Here is a 24,672-nt window from a genome sequence, read left to right on the forward strand (position 1 = left end):
ATCTGATAATCCAGACTGCTACTGAATGACCAATGGGCTGGATACACTGGACCAATGGATGACTCGCATCCTGGGTGGAGTAGAGCCAGGGGAGTTGGGGTTGGATGAGAAACTTCATCACGCTAATCAGAGGGGCACACAGTGGAAAACTTGATTTAAATCTTTAAAGACCTGCAGTGCCAGGTCTTAGCTGCAGCACATGGGATCTTAGCAATCTTTCAGGTGGCATGTGGGATCTAGTTACCTGACCAGGAATCAAACCCGGGTCCTCTGCATTGGGAGGATGAAGTCTTAGCCACTGGACCACCAGAGAAATCTCCCAAACATGTTTTTTAAAGATATGAAAATGGTCTGTGGTTAAATAAATCTTGGAAATCTATATTAAATACATTTAACCAAGTTTATTTCATTTAGAACTACTCACAGCCTCTAATACATTAAAAGCCATTTCACATGGGGTGACTACAGAATGAATTCTTTTGTAAGGATCCGTGCCCATAGAATTCATGGGGAGCAGAGACCATGGCTCAAAGGGACATGTTTTAGAACATATTTCTTTAAAGATTTATCAGTAAAGACTTGTGAAAAATTATATCTGTAAATTAAAAATGCAGTGATAACGGCTTTCCTTAAAGTTGTGACATTGAGAATACTGTTTCTAGTTTATAGCAACACACATACGGGAGTAGAAAAACAAGGGTAAATTCTTTCTCTGATATGATCTAAGGTTTCAAAACAACTCACCTTGAAGATCAGTGAACTGAAGTTTCCACAGATGGAGCTGCTGCTATGTATACCTCTGGAATCTAATATGAAAATTGCCTCAAGCTGTCAGGCAATGCAAGCGGTGGGAGGTGGGGAGGTGGATAGGAAGTGGGGTGGGTGGGCCGGTGGGCGGAAACAAGAGCTCTGTGGCTGACCAAGAACAACCAGGCTGATCCTGATCCTACAGGAGGATGTAAGGTTCCATTTGTTTTCAAATGCTGGGCCTTGCTTTGCTTATACTTATGGGAAAATAGAGTTACAGCTTTCAAGTTTTAGCTTTTGGTATAACGTATTACTTGGCTTAAAACTCAACATTCAGAAAACTAAGATCATGGCATCTGGACCCATCCCTTCATGGCAAATAGATGGGGAACCAGTGGAAACAGTGATTTTATTTTTGGTGGCTCCAAAATCACTGCAGATGGTGATTGCAGCCATGAAATTAAAAGACACTTACTCCTTGGAAGGCAAGTCATGACCAACCTAGACAGCTTATTAAAAAGCAGAGACATTACTTTGCCAACAAAGGTCAGTCTCGTCAAAGCTATGGTTTTTCCGTAGTCATTTATGGATGAGTTGGACTATAAAGAAAGCTGAGCACTGAAAAATTGATGCTTTTGAACTGTGGTGTTGGAGAAGACTCTTGAGAGTCCCTTGGACTGCAAGGAGATCCAACCAGTCCATCCTAGAGGAAATCACTCCTGAATATTCTTTGGAAGTACTGAAGCTGAAACTCCAATATTTTGGCTACCTGATGTGAAGAGCTGACTCATTTGAAAAGACCATGATGCTGGGAAAGATTGAAGGCGAGAGAAGAAGGGGACGACAGAGGATGAGATGGCTGGATGGCATCACCAACTCAGTGGACATGAGTTTGGGTAAATTCCGGGATTTGGTGATGGACAGGGAAGCCTGGCATGCTGCAGTTCATTGGGCCACAGAGTCAGACATGACTGAGTCTGAATTACTTGAGAAAACTATATGTGGGTCAGGAAGCAACAGTTAGAACTGGACATGGAACAACAGACTGGTTCCAAATAGGAAAAGGAGTACGTCAAGGCTGTATATTGTCACCCTGCTTATTTAACTTATATGCAGAGTACATCATGAGAAACACTGGGCTGGAAGAAGCATAAGCTGGAATCAAGATGGCTGGGAGAAATATCAATAACCTCAGATATGCAGATGACACCACCCTTATGGCAGAAAGCAAAGAGGAACTAAAAAGCCTCTAGTGAAAGTGAAAGTGGAGAGTGAGAAAGTTGGCTTAAATCTCAACATTCAGAAAACGAAGATCTTGGCATCTGGTCCCATTACTTCATGGGAAATTGATGGGGAAACAGTGGAAACAGTGTCAGACTTTATTTTGGGGGGCTCCAAAATCACTGCAGACAGTGACTGCAGCCATGAAATTAAAAGACGCTTCCTCCTTGGAAGGAAAGTTATGACCAACCTAGAGAGCATATTCAAAAGCAGAGACTTTACTTTGCCAACAAAGGTCCGTCTAGTCAAGGCCATGGTTTTTCCAGCGGTCATGTATGGATGTGAGAGTTTGACTGTGAAGAAGGCTGAGTGCCGAATAATTGATGCTTTTAAACTGTGGTATTGGAGAAGACTCTTGAGAGTCCCTTGGACTGCAAGGAGATTGGTCCTGGGTGTTCTTTGGAAGGAATGATGCTAAAGCTGAAACTCCAGTACTTTGGCCACCTCATGCAAAGAGTTGACTCATTTGAAAAGACCCTGATGCTGGGAGGGGTTGGGGGCAGGAGGAGAAGGGGATGACAGAGGACAAGATGGCTGGATGGCATCACCGACTCAATGGACATGAGTTTGAGTGAACTCTGGGAGTTGGTGATGGACAGGAAGGCCTGGCATGCTGCGATTCATGGGGTCGCAAAAAGTCGGACATGACTGAACGAATGAACTGAACTGAACTGATACATACTGGACTGAACTGATAGAAGATTGTGAGAAATATGCTGCATGGATCTTAATTTCATCATTAAAGTTCCTTTTTTTTCCCCCCAGAAAACTTGAGACAAGAGTCAAATATAAAAAGCTGTCATTTCTTGAGACTAAAGATTTGGCGAAATGCACCCTAAATTCTAAATCTTAACAATAGAGCAATAATTTCTCTCATAAATGTTGAATAATTTTGGCTCTTTTCACCAGACAATAGCTTGATTGCATTGCATTGCATTTCTTGACTTAAGGAGTACGAGGACAATAGCAAAAAATAGGCAAAGAAAAAAGCTCTAGGCTGGAAGAGAAGGCTAGGGTATGTATGAAATTAATTGCTAGCATCCACTGCAGGCGCCCTCAGGCTCTAACTGCCAGTGGGGGTGGGGAAGTCCCAGGGATGTTAGCTTTCCAGATGACTTAGGTAAAGTTATGGGAGAGTTCCACAGAGAAGTAATCAAATACAGCCTCAATTCTGATTTAATCACATTATTACTTAAGGATACAATGTGAAGTCATTGTATTCTTGAACATTTAACTAAACATGCTTGAACACCTTTGTCAGGTACCACACTAGTAGCCATTGGGAATTCAACAGGTGAACAAGACTCCTGCAGAAGCTAACAAACAAGCAGCCACTGATGCCCCTGAGTGGGGAGCAAAACAAAGGAAGTAGAGTGTGTTATGATGGTCCCAATAGCACTTTTAGATTAAATGGTCATGGAAGACCTCTTAGGAGATGACTTGGAAGGTACAGGCGGAAGAATGAAGAGTTAGATATCCAAAGAACTAGGGGGTACAGGATGTAGAACATTCCAGGCAAGTGCAAAGACCCAAGTTATAGAAGAGCTTGACATGCTATATAAACCGAAAGAAGTCCTGTGTGGTTGACAGTGTGAAGAACAATGAGAGTTCTAGAAGATGATGCTTCAGGGACGAACAGAAGCCTGATCATGTAGGGCCAGCACAAGACATGGTAAGGACTTTACTCTGGGATAATGGATTTGGACTTTTGAGCTCCAGAACGGGGAGGCAATAAACATGTGTTGTTTTAAGCCACCATCTGTCATATTTGTTACAGCAGCCATAGCATATACAGGTGGGAAGAAAATTGAGTTTACCTGTACACTCAAACGTCTAAGAGAAACAGGACTGTTAAGTGATTGATGTCATTTAATTCATAACATAGTGGATTCATCACTGAGTCAGTGTCTGGTGCTCAGCATTGTTTATCTAAGAACTCATTCTCCTTGATTCCTCAGGCACGATCAGATTAAGGAGGGTGAAAACATATTAACTCACAAAAGAGATATAAACCACACCACCAACTCATTGGCTTACTCATGGAAATAGAAATACTAAATGCATCAGCTTACTCAGATCAGCAGCTAAGTGCTGCTTGACTTTGTTTGGGAGTTGTAAAGCCAGAATGATGCAATGAGCTCATTTTATTGCCTAAAGTTACCAAATCTCATAGCCTGATGCACTCGTCTCTATGGGTTGAGGACACTTACGCTGGTCAGACGAATCCACTCTCTCCTGACTATGTTGCGTACATTCCGACAAATTCTGGCTTGGAGGCAGTACCTCTGTACAGTCCTTAAAGTCCTTCTGAGTCCACCACAAGGATGTCAATTTACGTCATCTTCTCAGGTAGTCTCACCAGGAAAAAACATACTTCACTTCATCTCTCACTCACTGATTCTTTCAAGAAACAGTATTCAGATCTTACTAAATGCCAGATACTGCACTAGGATTTCAGACACAAAGTAAGCTAAAAGCCCTATTTTCCAGAAATCTTATAGTATTTCAGTGGATTAAGAGTGTCTATATATTTCTTCTGTAAATAGCAGGTCTCACTCATGTCTTGAGATTTCATGAACTCCATTTTTGCAGAGTAATGTTTCCTTACCCTCACTGTCAAATTTAGGGATGATCCAACCGAGGACCTATAAAGCAGTCAAGTCAATTCAATGAAAAATCCTATAATCTGGACAATTTAATTATGTCCTATTTTGATCATTTTATCTAAGTATTAATATTTCACTATCTAGAGTGAAAATTTCAATCTCAATAATTTCCACATTCCTACAAAACAGAGAAGAGATGGTTGTGGCCACCTGTGCAATTTGCAAGAAACGGATTTGTGCACTGCGTGGTGCCTTGCAGCTCCTAGTTTTACTCTATGATACATTGCCATTGAGAGCAACTTAAGTTTTCTCAAGTCCCAAAGTAAAGACTATTAAAGAAATCATTAAGTCACAACCATGCCATCCACTCTGGTTTACATACAAAAATTACCTGCACATCTAGCCAAGAAACCTCTGGTTATGGAACTATAGGGTTTTTTTTTTTTTAATCATCTCTTCCATAGGAAGACCATGTTTAGTTAACTTCCCTTCTTGGTTTGTTGCAGTATAAATCAAGTTTGAAAGTTAATATAAACTGGAAACTAGTATAAACTACAAAGGACTAGTGGAGAAGTGATTTTTCTGGGTGACCTACAAGAAGTCACTCAGCTCCTGGCCTCAGTTTGCTTGTTTGTAAATGTTAAATTTTATGTCTTTAGTTTTCTCAATTCTAAGATTCCATGACTTTTTGAGAATCTCTGGTAAACAGCACCACAAAATGTTATTATTTCATGTATTTATAAGGAATCAGATCCATTTTATGGAAACCCTTTGGTGAAGTTCCATTTTGAGTAGTTTTGAGGCCATAACCATACAACAGATATTGTCCCTGCTGTTAGGAAGTGTTCAATAGAAAGGAGAGGCATCATTAAATACAGACTCAAGAAATCCACAATGACATTTATGAAACAACTTTTTAATTTAAATTGTGTATTTACAAAAAGACAGAGAAAAAGCAGCGGGAAGGCAGGAATGATGCCTGGCCACCTCCCACCTGAGGGTGCAGAAAGAGGCCAGGGACAACATATATGCGTCAGACTGATCTTCCCTGCCATTATTGATAACAGCAATGGACAAAAGGCTTCAGTGAAGGAGGTCAGTCTATTTGGGGAGAGGCAGCCGATCTGTTCAGTCCAGGTGCGTGAGGAGGAAGGCGGCCCAAGTCAGTCTATTGAGGCCTTGGCTCTTTATAGGCTGAGGCCCTTCTCTTGGAAGTTTTAGGCCGCCTTCTCCAGGGCATGTAGGGATCAGGGGGATGATACCTGGGAAAACCCCTATGGACCACAGGGACCCGCTGCTGATAACAGGGTGGAGGGAAGCGGGGCACAGGCGGCTGGGGACAGTACTGAAAGTCACCTTGGACGGCAAATTCTGTTTGGGTAGATGGGGGGACATCTGAATGGAAATAGTTTAAGGAGAATTGATCGGATTGGAAAGGATGGTCTGAAGAAAAACAGGTTTCCTGGGGACAGAATGGGAATGGGGGCATCACCTGGTGTAAAGGGATGGGATGACGTTGTGGGGACAAGAGTGGAAACAGGGGTGGGCGGGGAGATGGCGTGGGGAGCAGGGCTTGGCGCCCTGGGAGAGGCAAAGGTCTGGGCAGAGGGCAGGCCGGCTGATCTCCGCAGACCAGGGGCTGCCTCTCAAGCCTCCGGCCAGGTCTTCCTCTCCCAGGACCATCTGTGATCCACTTGTCCACTGGGTCGCGCTGGGGCAGCTCTACCCCCCAGGCGTCGGCCACGTGGGCCAGCAGGAGCTGGGAGAGGTGGCGGTGTGCGCACTGGTTCCAGTGCACTCCGTCCGTCTGCAGGTACTTCCCTGTGTGGCGGCGGAAGTGGAAGTGCAAGTCCAGCACATCGAAGCCGTGCCTTTGGGCCTCGGCAGAGCTGTAGAAATTGGCTTCGATGACATTGATTTTCACGGAGGCGGCGGCGAACTGGACCTCGGGCGGGACGAAGCGGCTGGTGATTTTGTCGCCCACGGGCATGGCCGTGTTCCACACCAGGAGGCACGACTCGGACAGCACCTGGCGGAGGCGCCCGAACAGTCTCTCCAGGTTCCGGCGGTAACTAGGCCAGAAGTCCTCCCCGTACCTGGTGATGTCCCAGAGGCACGAGTTCATGATGACCAGGTCCGGGTGGTGCTCGCCGGACTGCAGCTCCTCCAGGACATCCTCCAGGTAGTCGGAGTACACGCGCGTCAGGAAGTAGAAGCGCACCAGGTGCTGGCCGGAGCAGAACTGGCGCACCTCGCGGTAGTGGGTGCCGTTGTGCATGTGGCCCTGCTGGCCCCCCTGCACCAGCTCATCCTGCTCGAAAGTGTGCTCCCCCTTGGCCTTGAGCTGCCTGAGTGTGAGCAGGCAGTCCTTCTGCAGCAGGAGCACCAGATCCTTGTACACAGCCCTCTGGACCGAGTCCCCCAGGACAACCACGAACTTGTTGTGGAGCAGCTGCCGCACTTCGGAGGCCAGCAGGTGAACCATGACGCCCGCACCGCCTAGCTCTTTTCTTTCACTCAGCGGGTCTGCGGAAGGCTAGGACAGAAGGAGAGAGCGCATGGGAGGGACCCACCTCGCGCAGGACAGGACGCAGGAAGGTAGGGTGAGGTGGGCCCGCCCGGGGACTGGGCTGGAACTCTGGCCTGGGGCATCTGAAGGGCGGGGCTCCACTACCCTTAGCCCGCAGAGAGGGGAGCCTGGAGCCAGAAGCCCTGGTTGGCCCAAAGGAAGTTTCTGCCTGAGACTTTGAATACCCAGGAAACCCAGGTTCCATGGCCAGGAAGGGCCCCGCCCTCCCCAGCTGGAGGTGCAACTGCCAAAGACACCCCATCACCCGGTGCCTGGAGGCAACTCGGATGCCTAACAAGTGGAGAATGGTTAGGCAAACTTTGCAGAGATTAAATAATGAGGATTATGATTAAGCAAGAACACGGAGTGTCATATACTGTTAGCTGCGGAAGTTACATACCATATATGTGGCCATATCACTGAAATGGTGTAAAATAGATATGCATACTAAGTTGCTTCCCACCAGGCTCCTCTGCCCGTGGGATTCCCTAGTCAAGCATACTGGAGTAGGTTGCCATTTCCTTCTCCAATAGATATGCATAGATAATATTGAAAGAAAATACACAAAACCAGCTTTAAATAGGATAGTAGGATCATGGGTGATCATAGGTTCATCTTCCCCCATCTTCTTTTTTGTAAATATACTTTACATAGTCTCAAAATCAATTTTAATAATAACTTAATGTTTCTTATCCATGGAACTTATAAAAAATAAAATTAGAAATAATTCACAAGTGCTTCAGCTGCAATATTCTTTTTCATTTGAAGGAAATTGACATTGGCATAAGAAATATATTGAGCTAAAGACCAATGAGAATCAATAGGAGAGTTCTCTGTCCTCCCCTCATGTATCTAAAAGCAAGATATAAATTTTCTGAGGAAGGTGACCCTTCCCCCACCAAGGAGAGAAGCGTCAAGAAAGACGACAAGGAACTGTCCATACAAAGATGAGTCTGCATAAACAAACCTTACTAAAATAGCCCTTATTTTCCATTAGGGACCCCTTATATCCCCTTCTCCACACTTTATTATCCTTGAAACACAATTCCCTTTGTTCTCTGTTAAAATGGTAATATAAGCCCAAGTCTAACTAGTTCTTTGAGTTCCATTCCTTTTCTGTGAACTGTTGTGCACACAGATATTAATTTAAAAACTGTATGCTGCTGGGAGCCAGCACGGGAGATCCCACCCATGACAAGGTCATATGGAAAATACAGAGCCTTTCGAGGAGTTAAAAGTTATTAGAATGCTACTGGTGGAGGGTTTCATTGTTGAACCAATGCTTGCTAAACCAATGCTTGCTGCTAAGTTTTCATATTTTTCATTGTGTGCCTGGGAGTACATTAATTAATATAGTTGATATACAGAAATATAAGTAGTAGCCTTGGTATTAACAACATTAAACCTTGAGTTAATAAATTCTTTTTTTGTTACAGCCCACTGCACCTTTGCTCTATAGGAATGCAACTTTATCTAGTGCTTTCGGAGAATGGTGCCAGACTTTAGAAAAATCACCTTTAGAAAAAATAAGCTTTCTGGTTGACTAACCTTTATCAGAAAAAAGGGTCATAAAATGTTAACAGGCCTCCAGGCCAGAAGATGATGTAAATCACCTAAGACCTTTGTATATAGAAAGGTATGCAGAAAGAAAGCCTGGTCTCGATAAGGGTCAGGACTGCTGACCCTGCATGACTCTGCATCTTCCATTATTCTCTATGTACAACTTAAGGTATAAAAGCTCCTTTTGAAAATAAAGTTGCAGGCCTTGTGAAGCTTGGTGTCCTCTCCTCTACTCGCTTCACTGCAACATTCATTCTCTCTCTCTCCCCGCGACCGCCGCCCTCCCCCCCCCACCCCCCCAGCGGATGCCGTTCATCCTGAGGGTGCCCCTGGACCCTGCTGAGGCTGGACCCCGGAAGTATGCCTTTTCTGTTTATCTACAGTAATTTTATTCACAGGGCCCCAGATACTAACCCTAAGAGTATAGAGAAAAAGTTTTTTCTTCCCCAGAACACTGAACAAGGTGTTAAAAGTGGTGAAACTTGTCTTCAGAACTTCAGATTGAGTTTATTTCAAGCTGCCATTTACAGTCATATCCACTAAACTACTACTAAGTCTCACGTGGGGAGGAACATGGCATGCCCTTCACACACTTACAAAGAAGCTGTTAAAATATGCTGTGAGTTGGTATTTGTAGGCATTAGTAAAAATTTTAATAGGTGTGGTGGATAGCTATTAATAAATTACACATTTGGTTTTTAAAACCTATACTATTTGTGGTTTTAAATGAGCATGAGCCCAAAAATAAAAACTTGAAGATGGGTAGAGTACAAAAGTGTTCCCCGAAGAGAACAGTTAGAAATATTGGCTTATTTGAATCTTCACTCAAAAACATTTGCTATCAAATGAAAAACTTAAAACCAGGATTTTGCTCATTGTGGTACAACAAAATTAAACATAAGCAAACTCCAAACCCCATTGGGGCTCAGGCATATTCTCTAGTTTATATTCACTTATTCATCCAACTCACTAAGCACTGACTAAATGCTCCACATGGGGCTTCCCCGGTGGCTCAGAGGTAAAGAATCCGCCCACAAAGCAGGATCTATCCCTGGGTAGGGAAGATCCCCTGGAGAAGGAAATGGCAACCCACTCTAGTATTCTTGCCTGAGAAATCCCTTGAACAGAGGAACCTGGCAGGCTCCAGCTCTGCTGCTGCTGCTGCTAAGTCGCTTCAGTCGTGTCCAACTCTGTGCGACCCCACAGACAATGAGCAGCCCACCAGGCTCCCCCGTCCCTGGGATTCTCCAGGCAAGAACACTGGAGTGGGTTGCCATTTCCTTCTCCAATGCATGAAAAGTGAAAAGTGAACGTGAAGTCACTCAGTCGTGTCCAACTCTTAGTGACCCCATGGACTGCAGCCTACCAGGCTCCTCCGTCCATGGGATTTTCCAGGCAAAAGTACTGGAGTGGGGTGTCATTGCCTTCTCCAGCTCCAGTCCACGGGGTTGCAAACAGCTGGACACAACTTAGCAACTAAACAACAATAACAAATGATCCACATGGGGCATATAAAGATGCGTAAAACGTGGTCTTGCCTTTCAGGAGCAGATCAGATATATTCATTGATAACTGTAATACAAAGTTGAGAATGCTACAGTGTTAGCTTAGTCATGTCAGACTCTTGCAACCCCATGGACTGTAGCCTGCCAGGCTCCTCTCTCTAGGCAAGAATACTGGAGTTGGTTGCCCTTTCCTTCTCCAGGGGACCTTCCTGACCCAGGGATCAAACCCAGGTCTCCTGCATTAGCAGGCACATTCTTTACCATTTGAGCCACCAGGGAAGCCCATAGACAAATAAACAAAGGATGTGAAACTGGTTTGTAAACAGAGCTGGGCTGCTGGGGCGATAAGGAAACATGTCTGTGCACAAGTGTGCCAGGGTGCCTGTTCATGTCCAGGTCAGGATGTGAGTCTGGAGGTCTGCCAAAGCAGAGTGAGATGCAGGCAGAATGGAGCACTTAAGGTGGAACCTTTCTATCTGTATCTGTCTTTGACTGGCTGTGTGATCCTGGGCTAGTCCTTGCCTGCTCTGGTGCCAGGGTCCTCTCCTGTACAACAACAGCCCTGGGTTCTAGGCCAGGCAGGGCTGGTCCTTTGTGCTCCCTGGGATTCGAGTGTGCAGTGAGGAAGAGAGTTGAGAGAGAAGAAATCATCAGAGAAGGGCTGGAGTAGAAAGGAAATGTGGAAGATGGGGTGTGACAGAGCATCTGGAAGAGCAGACTCAAGGCCCAGACGGGAGGTGGCCAGAGGCTCTGGGTCAGCTACCTTCAAGTGCCATGGAAACAGAATGAGCAGGTACAGTGGACGTTCAGGGATCTTTGCAAACAGGACTCCCCTACCCCAGACCCAAGTCTCCAAAGTGTAAAGTGAAATCTTTTCCCAGTGTTTTCAGGGTTCCCATGCTTGCTCCTTGGAAGAAAAGCTATGACAAACCTAGACAGCATATTGAAAAGCAGAGACATCACTTTGCCAACAAAGGTCCATATAGTCAAAGCTATAGTTTTTCCAGTAGTTGTGTACAGATGTGAGAGTCGGACCATAAAGAAGGCTGAGCACTGAAAAATTGATGCTGCTTTCGAATTGTGGTGTTGGAGGAGGCTCTTGAGAGTCCCTTGGACAGCAAGGAGATCAAACTGGTCAATCCTAAAGGAAATCAACAGTGAATATTCATTGGAACGACTGATACTGAAACTGAAGCTCCAATACTTTGACCACTTGATGAGAAGAGCCAACTCACTGGAAAAGATGCTGATGCTGGCAAAGATTGAGGGCAGGAAGAGAAGGGGGTGGCAGAGGATGAGATGGTTGGATGGCATCACCGACTCAATGAACATGAGTTTGAACAAACTCCGGGAGATGGTGAAGCTGGGCGTGCTGCAGTCCATAGGGTTTGCAAAGAGCTAGACATGACTGAGTGACAACCAGTCTATGTGCTACCCCAGTTCCATGCGCCCTCTCTGGGTTGGACTCTGGTCATACTCTGTCCCAGTCCCCTAAGGTAGGGGACACCATTCCTCTCCATTAGAATTCCCTCCCCTAGGGTGGCAGATGTGACAACCGAGTGTGGTCTCCTTCAGCGGTACTGTGTTTACATGGCCCAATACATTCCTTCTCTGCCTGTGAAGTGCCCTGGACTTGAACTCATGGATGTGAGTCAAATTTGCTGCTTAAAAGTTGTGGAGAATGGAGACACTTAAGTATATTTGTGAAGAACAACGCTCTTCATCTGTTAATTTTCCTCATCTGTAAAATGGGACTTTTAGCACCCACTTCAGAGATTTGATCTGAAGAAGTGGTTAGAACAATGTCCTGATAAATAGGGTGGATATGAGTTACTATTTATAAAACAAGTTCAAGAACACTCGGATAATCATCTGTAAACGAGCGTTACACTATTTGTGCTGTAAAGATCAAATGACAAGAAGCGAGATTTTGAATAAAACAAAACTAATGTTATTTGAACAGATACCGATGCCAAATGCTTTGCAAATGTTACCCGATTTGTGAGATCAGAAGGATCTCCATGTGTTGGAAGTGGAGTGAGGTGAAAGTCACTCTGTTTAGTCGCTGAGTTGTGTCCAACTCTTTTTAATCCCCTGGACTGTAGCCTGCCAAGTTTCTCTGTCCATGGAATTCTCCAGACCAGATAGATACTGGAGTGGGTAGCCGATCTCTTCTCCAGGGGATCTTCCCAACCCAGGAATTGAACCCACGTTTCCTGCATTGCGGGCAGATTCTTTATCATCTGAGCCACCAGAGAAGCCCACCAGGGAAGATCTGAAGCTACTGATGGCAAACTGTCCCTGTGGGAAATAGCCCTTAGAGCAGAACCCCTTGCAGTCTGAATCCAAAAGCTCAGGCTCAGGTCAGGGAGATATTTGAGGGCGAGTTGGGAGAAGAGTGTTTCAGTGTGCCTTTAAGCATAGACAGGAAACCCTTTGGGCTTCCCAGGTGACTCAGCGGTAAAGAATCTGCCTGCCAATGCAGGGGACTCAGGTTCAATTCCTGGGTCAGGAAGATCCCATGAAGAAGGGAACGGCAAAGGGAACGGCAACCCACTCTAGTATTCCTGCCTGGGAAATCCCATGGACAGAGAAACCTGGCAGGCTGCAATCCATGGGGTCACAAAGAGTCGGACACAACTCAGCGCCTAAACTGCAGCAGCAGCAACAGGTGATCGTTTACTCCGCCTGCTCAGGGGAGATGATCCATGTGACCTTAGGGGGCTGGGGAGCTGCGAGAATATAGGTGTTGGGTTGATCAAAAAGTTCCTTCGGGTTTTCCAAGGCTGTTGTGGACAACCTTGAAGGAACCTTTTGTCCAATTCAATAGATATAGATGTGATCTCAAGCAAGAGACCCGAAAAAATTAAAGACCTGGGTTTTAGAATAACCAAAACAAGTTTCTTAAGACTTCAGAGCCTCACAGTATTTGAGAAATTCTGGCTGCCTTGCATGCTGACCAGTGAACCTAACCCACCCAGATACTGTTACAAGGGCTTAGAGCCAAAATCAAGCAAAAATGTCCAGCTAGGAATTTATTGTTCTTCTGCAATGTAACACGCAGTTTGAACTGTAGAAAAGAAGGGAGGAGGAAGTGACTGGGAAGAAACATTCCAGTTAGAAGCTGAAACTGAAAGGAAATTCATGAAATTCTTGATAAACTTCCTGTCACAACTGTAACAGGATTAACAAATCAGGCCTCCTCAGGACCGTGGGAAAAAATCATTTAAACTAAGATGTCAAGCATGAAAAACAAAACCTAACAAAAGCAAAGTAATTTTTTCGGGGGTGGGGTGAATGAAGAATAATTTGTAGAGCTGAATCTTCTCTGGTCTAAAAAAAAAAAGTTGGCAAGTTTCATTTTCAAAGCTCCTTTGATTCATAAAAATGAAACGAAAAAGAGATTTGAAAACTATCAGTTCAGTGATTTTTTTGCCCTAAGGGTTCTTCTTTGCTTCCAACTTGCCAAAACTTAACAGCTATTTTATAGATTAATTGACTCATTCATTAAGGAGTTTATTGAGAACTAGATATAATGCTAGGTGCAAGGAGTAGATATAAAAAGGCAGTCTCTTTCAAAAGGATGGGTAAGAAAGTAGACACATAAAAATATCAGTTACAGCTGATGATGTAAATGAAATATCAAAGCTGGTATGAAGACTCAAGGAGGAGAGAAGAGGAGATAAATGGATGATCAGTGCAATCTGTGAGTCCAACCTCAAATTAAAATCGATTTTTAAAAGAGTTTTATGATGATTCCTCAAATTTTAATTGTAAGCAGTTCCCTGTTTTTCTGTTTTCAAAGTAAAATTTGGGCTTTGGCTAATGCTCTGACAGAAACATACATTATTAATGGCTACTATTGATGCTACAATAAATTATTTTGAGGCATCTTGCTTAGATTTCTGTTCGGGGATAATTAATTTTTAATGGCTTTATAAACCATCATTTATAAATCATTGACTATTGCTTTATAACTGTCACAAACCAAACACACAGCATTTGTTTTTTTATTAATCCGTGTGTTGTAGAAATTAGGTTAGTCTTTTTTCTTTTCTTATTGATTTTTGGTAACAGGAAGAATGGCAAAGATACATGGGCCAGTTACTCCAAAGACCCTACGAAAAAGTCTTAAATCACAGAGGTAATCACTAACAATTAGGATGCTGTTTTGATTAGTTGTAGACGTACTTTACCTAGTTCAGAAGTTTCTTGCACATGACTAACCATCTTAACGCAACATTGTACTAGGCATATTAAATAGATCATGTTCTCCTAACTGCATTTTTGGTGATCAAATCTATGTTTGAACTATCCAAGATTCCCTTAAATGTTAACAGAACAGATAGTGCAAATAAGAAAATTATTTTTCGTGAGCTCACCTGTACAGCGTACCAATTCTTGATATTTGTTTAGTTTTCTAAGTGGAATTTAATCTTGTCAAAAATTAAATTGGTATCATGTCAAGTTTTCAAAGGAAAGAGAAAAGCAAAAGATCCAAACTTCTCTTCTGAGGACGGGATTTCTCAAGAGGCTGACCTTTTGATTTGGGGCAAGTTACTCGTCTATAAACATGAAAATGGAAATCATGCAGTCCTATTATTTTAAAAAGTGGTTTTAGGTGAAATTTTTAAAGATATATGAAAGTACTGTGAAATACTATGATAAATAAAGCAACAGAAAGTTGTTTTTCAAATAGTAACCATTGGAAAGACCAATTTTTATGATGCACCCCCACCAACCACATGTCCAATATAGGCCTTAGCTCTGCAGTTCATTAATTCAGAAAAAATATAGAAAACACTCTGTATACCTTGGTCTGTGAAGCTGTCGTGTAAGTTTTTGGCTCACATCCTCCAACAGCCCTCATGGTTCCTCTGCCCCATCCCAACACGTTTGTCACTTGGCTATTCAGTTAGTTTACGCCACAGCTAAAATATCAGAAACTTATGGTTTAAGTGGAAAATTGAATTTAGAATAATGATCTTCAAACTGGGCTCCACATAACCATTAAATTCTCCTTGTGGAGGCATGAATCTCTGTGGACACATTCAAATTTGTATCCATACCATCTTCACTGGGCCACAAGCTTAATTTGTGATTTTTTTTTTTTTGGTAATAAAAATATCAACAGAAGAATTGCACACATTTGAAGAGTTTGAAAATTGCCAAGTTTAAAAATCCTCAAGGCAGCATATTTTTCGCACAGTAGTAGTCAAATATAAAAAATTCCCTATGGACTATACAAAGAAATGCAGGAAACATCCTTTATGAATGAAATCCTCACTATTAGGTTCATAGTAACTGATAGGCAGGTAACTTCTATAAAAACAAGGAATAAACTATGGAGACTTTATTCAAAGAGCCCCACTAAACAAACAAAATCCACAAGACTTGTGTTTTACCAAAGACTAGTGTAAAGTGAAAAAAAAAATCAGAGCAAAAAAATCAAAGCAATTCAAATAAACAAAATATGATTTCAATCATGTACAGCCATTGACAAACTTCCACATTCTGGTCTCAAACCATTACTTAAACCACATTTGCTAATTCGCTACCTATTAGTCCTTTAACAGGAATGAAAGATACTGAAAGGCAGTGACCCCGCTTTCACTTCCAGCAGATGACAAAGTCAAAAGTGGACTCTGGCCTTGAACAGCTATGTGTTCTGGGATGGCTTCCCCCACCCCCACGCCACAATTTTTTCTGTTGTCAAACAGGGGTAATAGCCCCCACTTCACTCAATAATAGTGAAGATGAAAGATCCACGTCAGCGTCCATCAAGGGCTTAGGACAAAACCAGTCTTTTGCATTAAGCACCTTTAAACCTTTAGCCCAACCCCTCCCCTGCTAAGGGCAGCTGGCTCTGGCACCCTCCCTCACACTTCAAACCCACAGCTCCTCTCCTCCCTCCAGCAGGGGCCACGGGGTACCTCCTCAGGTGTGAAGGCGATCCCTCAACTCAGCGGCCGGGCACTTTGCTCCAGGAGGTCCCTCAGAGAGGGGAGAATTATGCATTCCACGTTTTCTTCACTCTCCCTGGGCTGGCTCCTTTCTTTAAACCTTAAACATGTTCTAGTTTCTTGCTTTAAAAAAGGAAACTTCTTTGACTCCACCTCCAGGACAGTCCTATCTTTTGTTTCCACTTCAAGGCCACTTTTTACAAAGTTGTTTGAACTGGCTGTGTCTGGGTCCTCACCTCCCACTCCTCCGTTTTCTTGAAATTTGGCTTCCAGCTCCACCAAAGCGAAGAAACGTTTGTCAGCAAATCCCCAACGATTTCCTTGTTCCTTTCAGCGGCTGCTTCTTGGGCCTTATCACATCTATAGCATTCCTAGTTCCCCGGGGCTGGGGCACTGCGGAAGATTCCCCTCTGTAACCCTGCCCGAGAGTCTGACACCGTGGCCGCCCGTCTCACCTCCCTCAGTATCCCTTGTGAGTTTCTCTTTCTCTGACGATCCCCAAATGTCGGTCTTTCTCAAGGCCCACGCACTGCCTCCCTGCTTTTCTTCAGCATTCTTTCCCTTGGTAAATTCACCCACGCTTTCAGCGTCCACCAGTAAGGTGAACAGAAAGCCCTCTTTGTCCCCCCAGTTCTGGTTTACCTCTGTTTTTCCAGACTAATCGTTGATCCCCACCCTTCCCCTAAAAGTCTTAGTTAGGATGGAAACAAACGATATAGTCCCCATAACACTTACTATTTCTATGCAGATGACTCCGAATTGGGGCCTTAAAGTACAGAGGCTGAGAAGGTGGGCCCTCGAGTCAGTCCCCTGGGTTTAAACTCTGCTCCACTGCTTTATTAGCCTCTGAGACCCTGGGGCAATAATGTAATCTCTCTGCACTTAAGAAATTTACCTACAAAACAGGAATACCACAACTGTCTTCTTTTAGAATCAAGGGTTAAATGAACATGTGAAAGCCTTTGCATAAGGTCTACCACATTTTTAAGTGAATAAATTTAGCTATCTCAAACTTGTCTCTTGAGTTTGCGACCTTCTAGTGCGTAGAATAAGGTGAGTTCAGGTGAGGGGGGGTGGGGTGGGGCAGGGGAGGAGCAAGAGGTGACTTAGTCTGTGTGGGCCTTTTATCACTTGTAAATTCTCTGGATACCACTATTCTCCCATCAAACTGTGGCTGAATTCCTCACAGAAGACTCCTGTGACCTCTGAACAATCCTTCCAAAGGTAAATATAGATCATCCATGGGAATGATGGTCGTCTATTTTTCTGTGCACCTTCAGAGAACTGCTATATAATTTATGCTTAATATTGGCTGGGGATAACTTGGTGGAAATAAACTCTGCTTCTAAAATGCTTGGGTCAAGTCATTTTTATTTTTCATGACTGTGGCCATTTCCACCATTCCTAAAACATCAAAATTCTTCAGTGACAACTTGGATATGGATCAGCTCAACAGTTTCTTGGCAATTAAAAGGAAAAAAAAAAGATGTAATTTTAGAAACTACTTTAGGAATGAGAATCTTGCTATATATTTTAGGAAACTGAGCACAGTTTCACCTCTTTTAGATTTTATGGCAAACTTTTCTATTTTCCATAGATTTCTCATAATCCCTAAGGAAGTTTGTCTTACTTTGATTGAAACTTTTCAAAATAGAGTTTATTTTATTCATGTTTTCTCATATTTCTCAATTTCATATATTCATTTTCATCTGATACACTAGCCTAACTACAACAGTTTGCATTTATATAGACTTTGTTTTTCAACCTAGGAGATGATCCTTCCTTCTGTGCATCTCTCCAAAGCTTGTGGATGAATTGCGGAGCTCATGTATACCCAGAGGGCTTTTTCTTAGGTGTTCTCTAACCCCTCCCTCTCCTGAAATTCTGTTCCTTCTTTAAGACCCAGTTTAAAATACAGTTCTAAGAGCCTTCTCTGTTCCCAGAGAGAAAAATTCCCTCCTTCCTCTGACAGATATCTCTGTTTAGCCCTTGGTTCTGGCTTCTCTGGTGGGTCAGATGGTAGAGAATCTGCCTACAATGCAGGAGACCAGGGATCGATCTCTAGGTTAGGAAGACCCCTGGAGAAGGGAATGGCTACCCATTCCAGTATTCTTGCCAGGGGAATTCCATGGACAGAGAAGCCTGGCGGGCTACAGTCCATGGGGTTTCGAAGAGTCGGACATGACTGAGTGACTTTCTGCTTTATTGTATAATTAAGTGTCCATGTGTCTTCCTACTCCAGTACATCCTAGTCCTGGGGAGCAGAAATGGGTCTCACCTATCCTTGTACCCCTCATGGACCAGTGTCTGAGGCAGAATATGGTTATTACCCATTGAGCATTTACCCCATGCAAGGCCTCTTCTATACTCACGGCCTAGTGAAGGAACTACTATACCCATTTTACAGGTGAGTAAACTGAGGCTTGAAGAAGTTATGTCAATCATCTAAGGTTTTACAGCTGCTGAGAAGAAACAGCACTTATCCCTTTTGGAATGTGACTTCTGCTTGATTAGATAAGCATAAGGTTTTGTTTTGCTTCTTCAGAGGGAAATACGGCTCCAGAGCCTGAGCTTTTAACCTCAGCTATACATATTTAGTGAAATCAAGAGGAAAAAATAATTTTACCAAAAAAAAAGTTGCATGTAGTTTTCCTTTTTTTTTCCCCTGTTGATAAACAAAGCAATGCTGTGTGCATAGCTTTAAATTTTTCTTTGTGAAAACAGGACAAGTATGAAGTCAACCTAGTTGTTTTTTACCACTTATAGTTAGCAATTCCTCTGAGTGAGTCAGTGGGAAAGTCAGGGCTGCACTAAAGCTACATTTGTGTTTCAAATGTTTCTATACTTATATTGACTACCCTAGATTATAACTATTCTAGATTCAACGGTTGAGTAAGAAGTTTCCGTGATTGTAAAGGGTGGGGGTGGGGGTGCTAATAATGACAAAATTACTTTCAACTGATGAACAGGTTGGATTCTGAAAATTCTGTCTCCAGGAAGGGCCACAGAAGCCCATTTAACCAACGATGAGAGCACTAGTCTGAATCAGCAGGCCAAAGGTTTCTGCCACCACCAGTGCTCACTTTAGCTCTGTGTGTTTAAGCTTGAAATCAGAGAAATGGCCCCTATGTTCCTCTAGGGAGATTGTCCAGAAGAGCTTTTAAAATGATATTATTTTATTATTGCTGTTGGTTTTATTTTTAGACTATTATCTAGTATTCAGATACTAGGTTTCTATGGGGAACAAAGGTTTTGAATGGGAAAATGGGATTCTAACAGCCAGTTTCTGCCTGCTCCCTACCAACACTATTTGGTAGAGGGATCTGGAAGCTCTGGGTCCCCACTGCTCTGTGTGGGATTTCCCTAGGTTTCAAGCCCAAGGCTGGGAACAAGAGGAGGGACCAGGTGCAGGAAGGAAGAGGGCCAAGGGAACTGAACCCACCACCATACCAAGTCATGCTTTCCTCCCTTCAGATCTAAGTTTGGGCCTAAGAGTTGTTCCTACTATGTGTTCAACAGAGGTCTTAGCTTATCCTTTATCCCTCAGTAACAAAACGAATTCAACAGCACTGCCTACCTCAGGGTTAATTGTGGAAATGAAATGCTCTGTAAACTCCATGGATGTTAAATGTTATTCTGAGTCATCTCAGCATATTTGGGGGATGGGACTTAGCAGTTACAGAAACTGTCTGGTGAAATGTTTTATTATTTAAAAATCTAATATATTATTTAGTGACATTGTTTAGTACCCTCTGAACAGTATGTTCAGTGTTTTGTCTCCTCTATTTATTCCTCTTAAGACCTGGATAAAATTGGTACTTCATTTTCTCTATTTTACACATTCAAAAATTAAAAGATTGAGTCATCTGCCCAAGGTCATCCATTTTATAAAAAGCAGAGCTAGGAGTCATAACCGATGCCAAGCCTTTGTGGTCAACCACAACATATAAGATTACACAGACAACAGAAGCGCCATCTCTTTTCTCCAGTTCACAGCTCACAGCTCACTGTTTCTTTGCACTGTATGCTTTTAGAGGTTTAGTGGCTTATCAGTCATGCACCCTTATTAGACAATATTACAATGATAACAGTGGTCTCTTTAGGACTCTTCAGTTGTGGAGGTGGGGTGGAGTAGACTAGGATGGTGATTCCTTCCTATACATTAACTGCCCCCAAAATGAGGATCCTAAGAAAGGCTGGTCAGAAATGTGAGTTAGTAATGCTTAAAATAAAATGGGAAAACTGAAAGTACTTACTCATTAAAGTAACTGGTGATTTAGAAATGTACTTCTCAGTTGGTCCTAGATCTTTTTTCCCTAGAGAGACTCCTTTCTCTGCTGGACGTTGAAGCGTCAGGTGGGAGAGCCCAGAATCTGGGCTCAAGGCAGATAAATTCACCTCTGGGGGCTGCTCCGTCTGTGAGCCAGCGTCTGGGGAGAAGAGGCCATTTCCGGTGGCATCTGGAGCAAATGACACAAATCAGCACTTTCTTGTGTTAGGAAGTGGAAGACTAATGACCGGAGCTTTAAGAACTGGGCAAATACGGAAACAAACTGCTAAGTAAATCAAACTACAGCTTCTTCCTGAAATTTGGCTCTTAGACTGCTTTCTTTCATTTCACATTTCTAAGTAATTTGGGTGTAATGTCTATTGACTCTTGCTTTGTTTCATTTAAACAATTAAAATTCTGGGTTCTTATCTCCCTTATTTGTGTGGTTTGTTCACAGCTGGGAAAGCTATTAGAAGGGGAAAGGGGGAAAGACAGGGGACTGGAAGCAGAAGTGAGAAGAGAGAGAAGAGAAATGAAGAGAGGAAGACTGGTCCCTTTTCTAATTAATTTTTTAAAGTCAGAATCCTGAATGTTTGTATGCAGGCATTAGAGTTTACAAGCCACTTTCAAATCACTTCCCTTGCTCCTCCCACCTCCTGTGGGTGGAAGGATAGACCATTCCGCAGCTGCAGAAAGCAAGGGGTCTCAGCCACAGGCCTCTGGTAAACACAAAGTAGCAAAGCCTCCTCTCCTGCTCCACTGGAAACCAGCAGGTGACAGGAAAGGGAAGTGGGAAGTGCTTCTCTGATTGATTAGATAAGCTCAGAGCTTTGTTTTGTTTGGGAAGGATCTGACTTGGAAGAGGAGGAGTATCACTTCTACAGATGCCAAGAGGAAAGAGAAGGAAGAAATAAATCAGAAAAAAGAAAACAAAAAAGAGGAAGTGAAGTTTTAGAAGGCTCCCAATAGCGAACCTTTTAAAGTATGTCAGACACTTTAGGATATGGTATCTCTCCATTGCTTTAAATGCTGTAAGATAACTAATGAACAAGAGTAACAGATTCCAAAATAATGCTGAAATAATGTCCTTCATCCCTAGATTTTTTTTTTTTAATTCTGTTTCAGGTAAATTGGCCTATTAAGTGATGCGTTTATCTTTTCTTGAAAAATACTACTTGACTTCACTGACTGCTCAATGTATGGCTTAAAAATTAATCCCACACATTATACTTTGTTTTTATCCTGTTTTCTATAGCCACAAATCAAATTATTTCACACTTTCCCCATGAATTTAATTACAATCATTATTGTGTCTCAAGGCAGGGCTGTACCTAGAACCCAACTGGTAACTTTTGTGTTTTAAACTTCAGAGTGGCTTGTGACATCACTTTGAAAATGTGCCATTATTTGATTCTAGCTATTCTGCAAATGAGTTGCAAATCTAACTTTAGTATTTTAAAATTCAGAGTAATTTGTGATAGAACTTTGAAAACTTGCCATTATTTTGAGTCTAGCAATTCTGTAAATGAGTTGCAGATCTTTCCAGTTCTCTAAATCCCAGCTAGTGTGTACATGGAGAGAATAAAAGAACAATTTAGAGGATGACTAAAATTCACATAATCATCCCAAGACCAGAGAACAGAGGAGCTGTAATAATGCAAATGCTAATCTCACTTGTACTCTTTAAATTCAAAATGAATTTTTTTTGAGACCAAGCAACAGATTATTTCCCACAGATTTTCTTACTTCCAAGAACTTATTATGATATATGGAGAGAGTTACAATTGCTGTTCTGGCCCCATTTCATGTTCTATAGCTCAGTGAGCTGGCTTTCTCACCCAGCTTTTCCCTAAAAGATAATGAGAACTATGCATGTATAATGTTTTACACTCAAAATGTGCTATCTCACAATAAATCTTGGTTTACAAAGTAAGGCAAGCTCACATTCTCTTCACTTTGCAGATGGTGAAACTGAGGGCCTGGGAGAGCTGAAATGACATAAGTCACCTGGATGGGTCAGCACAGCATGGAGCACACCTGAGTGCAGGTGGTCATCTTCACGGCCCTCTGCGGGGGAAGTCAGACAGGGCACACTCTCCTCACTGTCATCCTTATACCATTTTGCTTGTTTCTAGAAGCTACTTAATGCACAGGGTGCAAAAGTTCAAAAGGTGTATGAGTGAGAAGTAAGTTTTCCTCCTTTTCTTGTTCCCTAATCCCTTGCTCTTCTTTCTAGAAACAATACTATCACACCTTCTTGTCTATTCTACCAGAAATATTGTCTGCAGATATTCTATATCTTTCTGAAATATTTTATTCTCTTTTTTCCTTTTGAAAGAGTCAACTTCCATTTTTATTGAAGGCTCTGGAAAAAATACAAATGCCACTTAGAACCAATGGTAAACTGCAAAAAACCTGGTAAATCATCCAGATTGTTGCAAGGCCTGGGTTTGGCCCTGATATCCCATCTGGGGATCACTCAGAAACCTTGATCTCGATTTGTGATGTGGTAATTGCATGTCTTTTGACGGAGAGGACTGGAGCCAGAGCGATGATGCTGTGAAATAAAGTGAACTGCCTGATGTCTGACTTTGGGGCCAAACAGACTTGGGTTTGAAACTTGATTCTTTCACTTTGGGAGTCACTTAACTCCTCTGTGACGCAGCGATTTTCTCATCTATGAAATAAGGATAGTAATAACCACTACATAGAGGGCATGGGCTTAATGAGAAAATAGATCCAAGTACCAGGTACACTGCCGTGGATAGTAAAATATATCTGTATCATTCGTCGTGGCTCATTTTATTGTCTTTCTTTCCCTCATTCATTCAAAATAACTGTGGTAAGCACTGTACAAACTGCTGGGGAGAAATCACTGAATAATATGTGGGGAAAAAAAACACCCCAAAACCTTGCCCTTATTGAGTTGATCCTTGTGTTGGGGGAGGCAGGCAACTAAAGAGCAAGTGAAATATGTTAGATAAATGAGAATAGGAACATGATTGCTGGATGGGGCGAATGTAAGGACTGTGGGTTGGAATTTTAAATAGGGTGGTGACGGGGTTCATGATGCTCTACCCTAGAATGCAGCACCTTGACATGTTAAATATTTTAAGCTGAAAGAATGTGAGAAACAGCAGGTACTTAAGAGACTCTGACCACCACCCCCACCCTTCCCCACCCCACCCTGAAGCAAGTCTTAAGACCCTGTGGGGGAGAAGCTCTCTCCAGTTAAGAAAGGAGCATCCTTGGACTTCCCGGATAGCTCAGATGGTAAACAAGCTGCCTGCAATGCAGATCCTTGAGAATATCCCCTGTTAAAGGGAATGGCCATCCACTTCAGTATTTTTGCCTGGAGAATTCCACAGACAGAGCAGCCTGGGGGCTACAGTCCATGGGGATGGAAAAGAGTTGGACATGACTGAGTGTTCCACACATACACAGCATCCTTATCTCTGAAGACAAAGGGACTCCGAGGAATTCCAATAAACAGGGCTTGCTAAGTTCCGTCAGTTCACTGCCCTTAACTCTCACCCTTTGTCCTATTGATCTTCAAATCCAGTTTGAAAACATTCAGGCCTATTCAATGGATCCGAGTTTGAACAAACTCTGGGAGATAGTGAATGACAGGGAAGCCTGGCATGCTGCAGTCCATGGGGTCACAAAGAGTCAAATAGATTGGGTGACTGAACATCAGCAAGAATCCTCCCTTTGGGTCTTAATTTCTTTAGAAAGGCTAATTTGTAACTTCTCTTGTTGTTGTCTTTTGTTACAGAGATCCTGCTAAAAACAGTGCAATGGAAGTAAACAGCCTTGGTCTGGAGGAGGCTGCCTTGAGAAGTTGGGGGCGGGGATAGAGCAAACCTTGTGGAAATCCGGTGGGAGGAACACCAAGCAGAGAGAACAAGGAAATGAATGTGACTGGGCTGGAGAGAACAAGGGAGGAACATATAGGAGATGGACTTTCTTCACAGAGAAGAAAGAGAGGCAGATGGTGAGGGAGTCCTTGGACCTAGAAAAGAAAACAATGGTCTCAAAGGCCCTTGCTGAATCATCTAACTTCGGGGAAAACACCGAACTTTAAGTCTTGCTCTGATGCTCCGGACTTATCACCCCCTGCCCAAAACCTCCCACTGCCTGTTCAACTACAAATGCCATCTCAACTGAAGAT

General features: G+C 43.0%; 1 protein-coding gene across 8 annotated transcripts in view; it reads right to left on the minus strand.

Annotated features, from left to right (window-relative positions):
* Positions 1-24,672, minus strand: part of PCED1B (PC-esterase domain containing 1B) — a 190,591-nt gene that overhangs the window by 36,612 nt on the left and 129,307 nt on the right. For 4 of the 8 annotated variants that reach the window (XM_018047890.1, XM_018047889.1, XM_018047888.1 and 1 more), the window contains 2 exons: positions 20,488-20,691; positions 5,530-7,170 (listed from right to left, as the gene is read on the minus strand). In XM_018047890.1, coding sequence (XP_017903379.1) covers positions 5,803-7,119 — 1,317 coding nt within the window. In that variant the 5' untranslated portion in view covers positions 7,120-7,170; positions 20,488-20,691 and the 3' untranslated portion in view covers positions 5,530-5,802. Of the gene's footprint in view, positions 1-5,529; positions 7,171-16,201; positions 16,852-20,487; positions 20,692-24,672 lie in introns of those variants that run through there. The other 4 variants (XR_001918049.1, XR_001918048.1, XM_005680047.3 and 1 more) reach the window with 3 other exon arrangements.

This window comes from Capra hircus, chromosome 5 (assembly GCF_001704415.2).
Source record: "Capra hircus breed San Clemente chromosome 5, ASM170441v1, whole genome shotgun sequence".
In the NCBI taxonomy this organism is placed as follows: Eukaryota; Metazoa; Chordata; class Mammalia; order Artiodactyla; family Bovidae; genus Capra; species Capra hircus.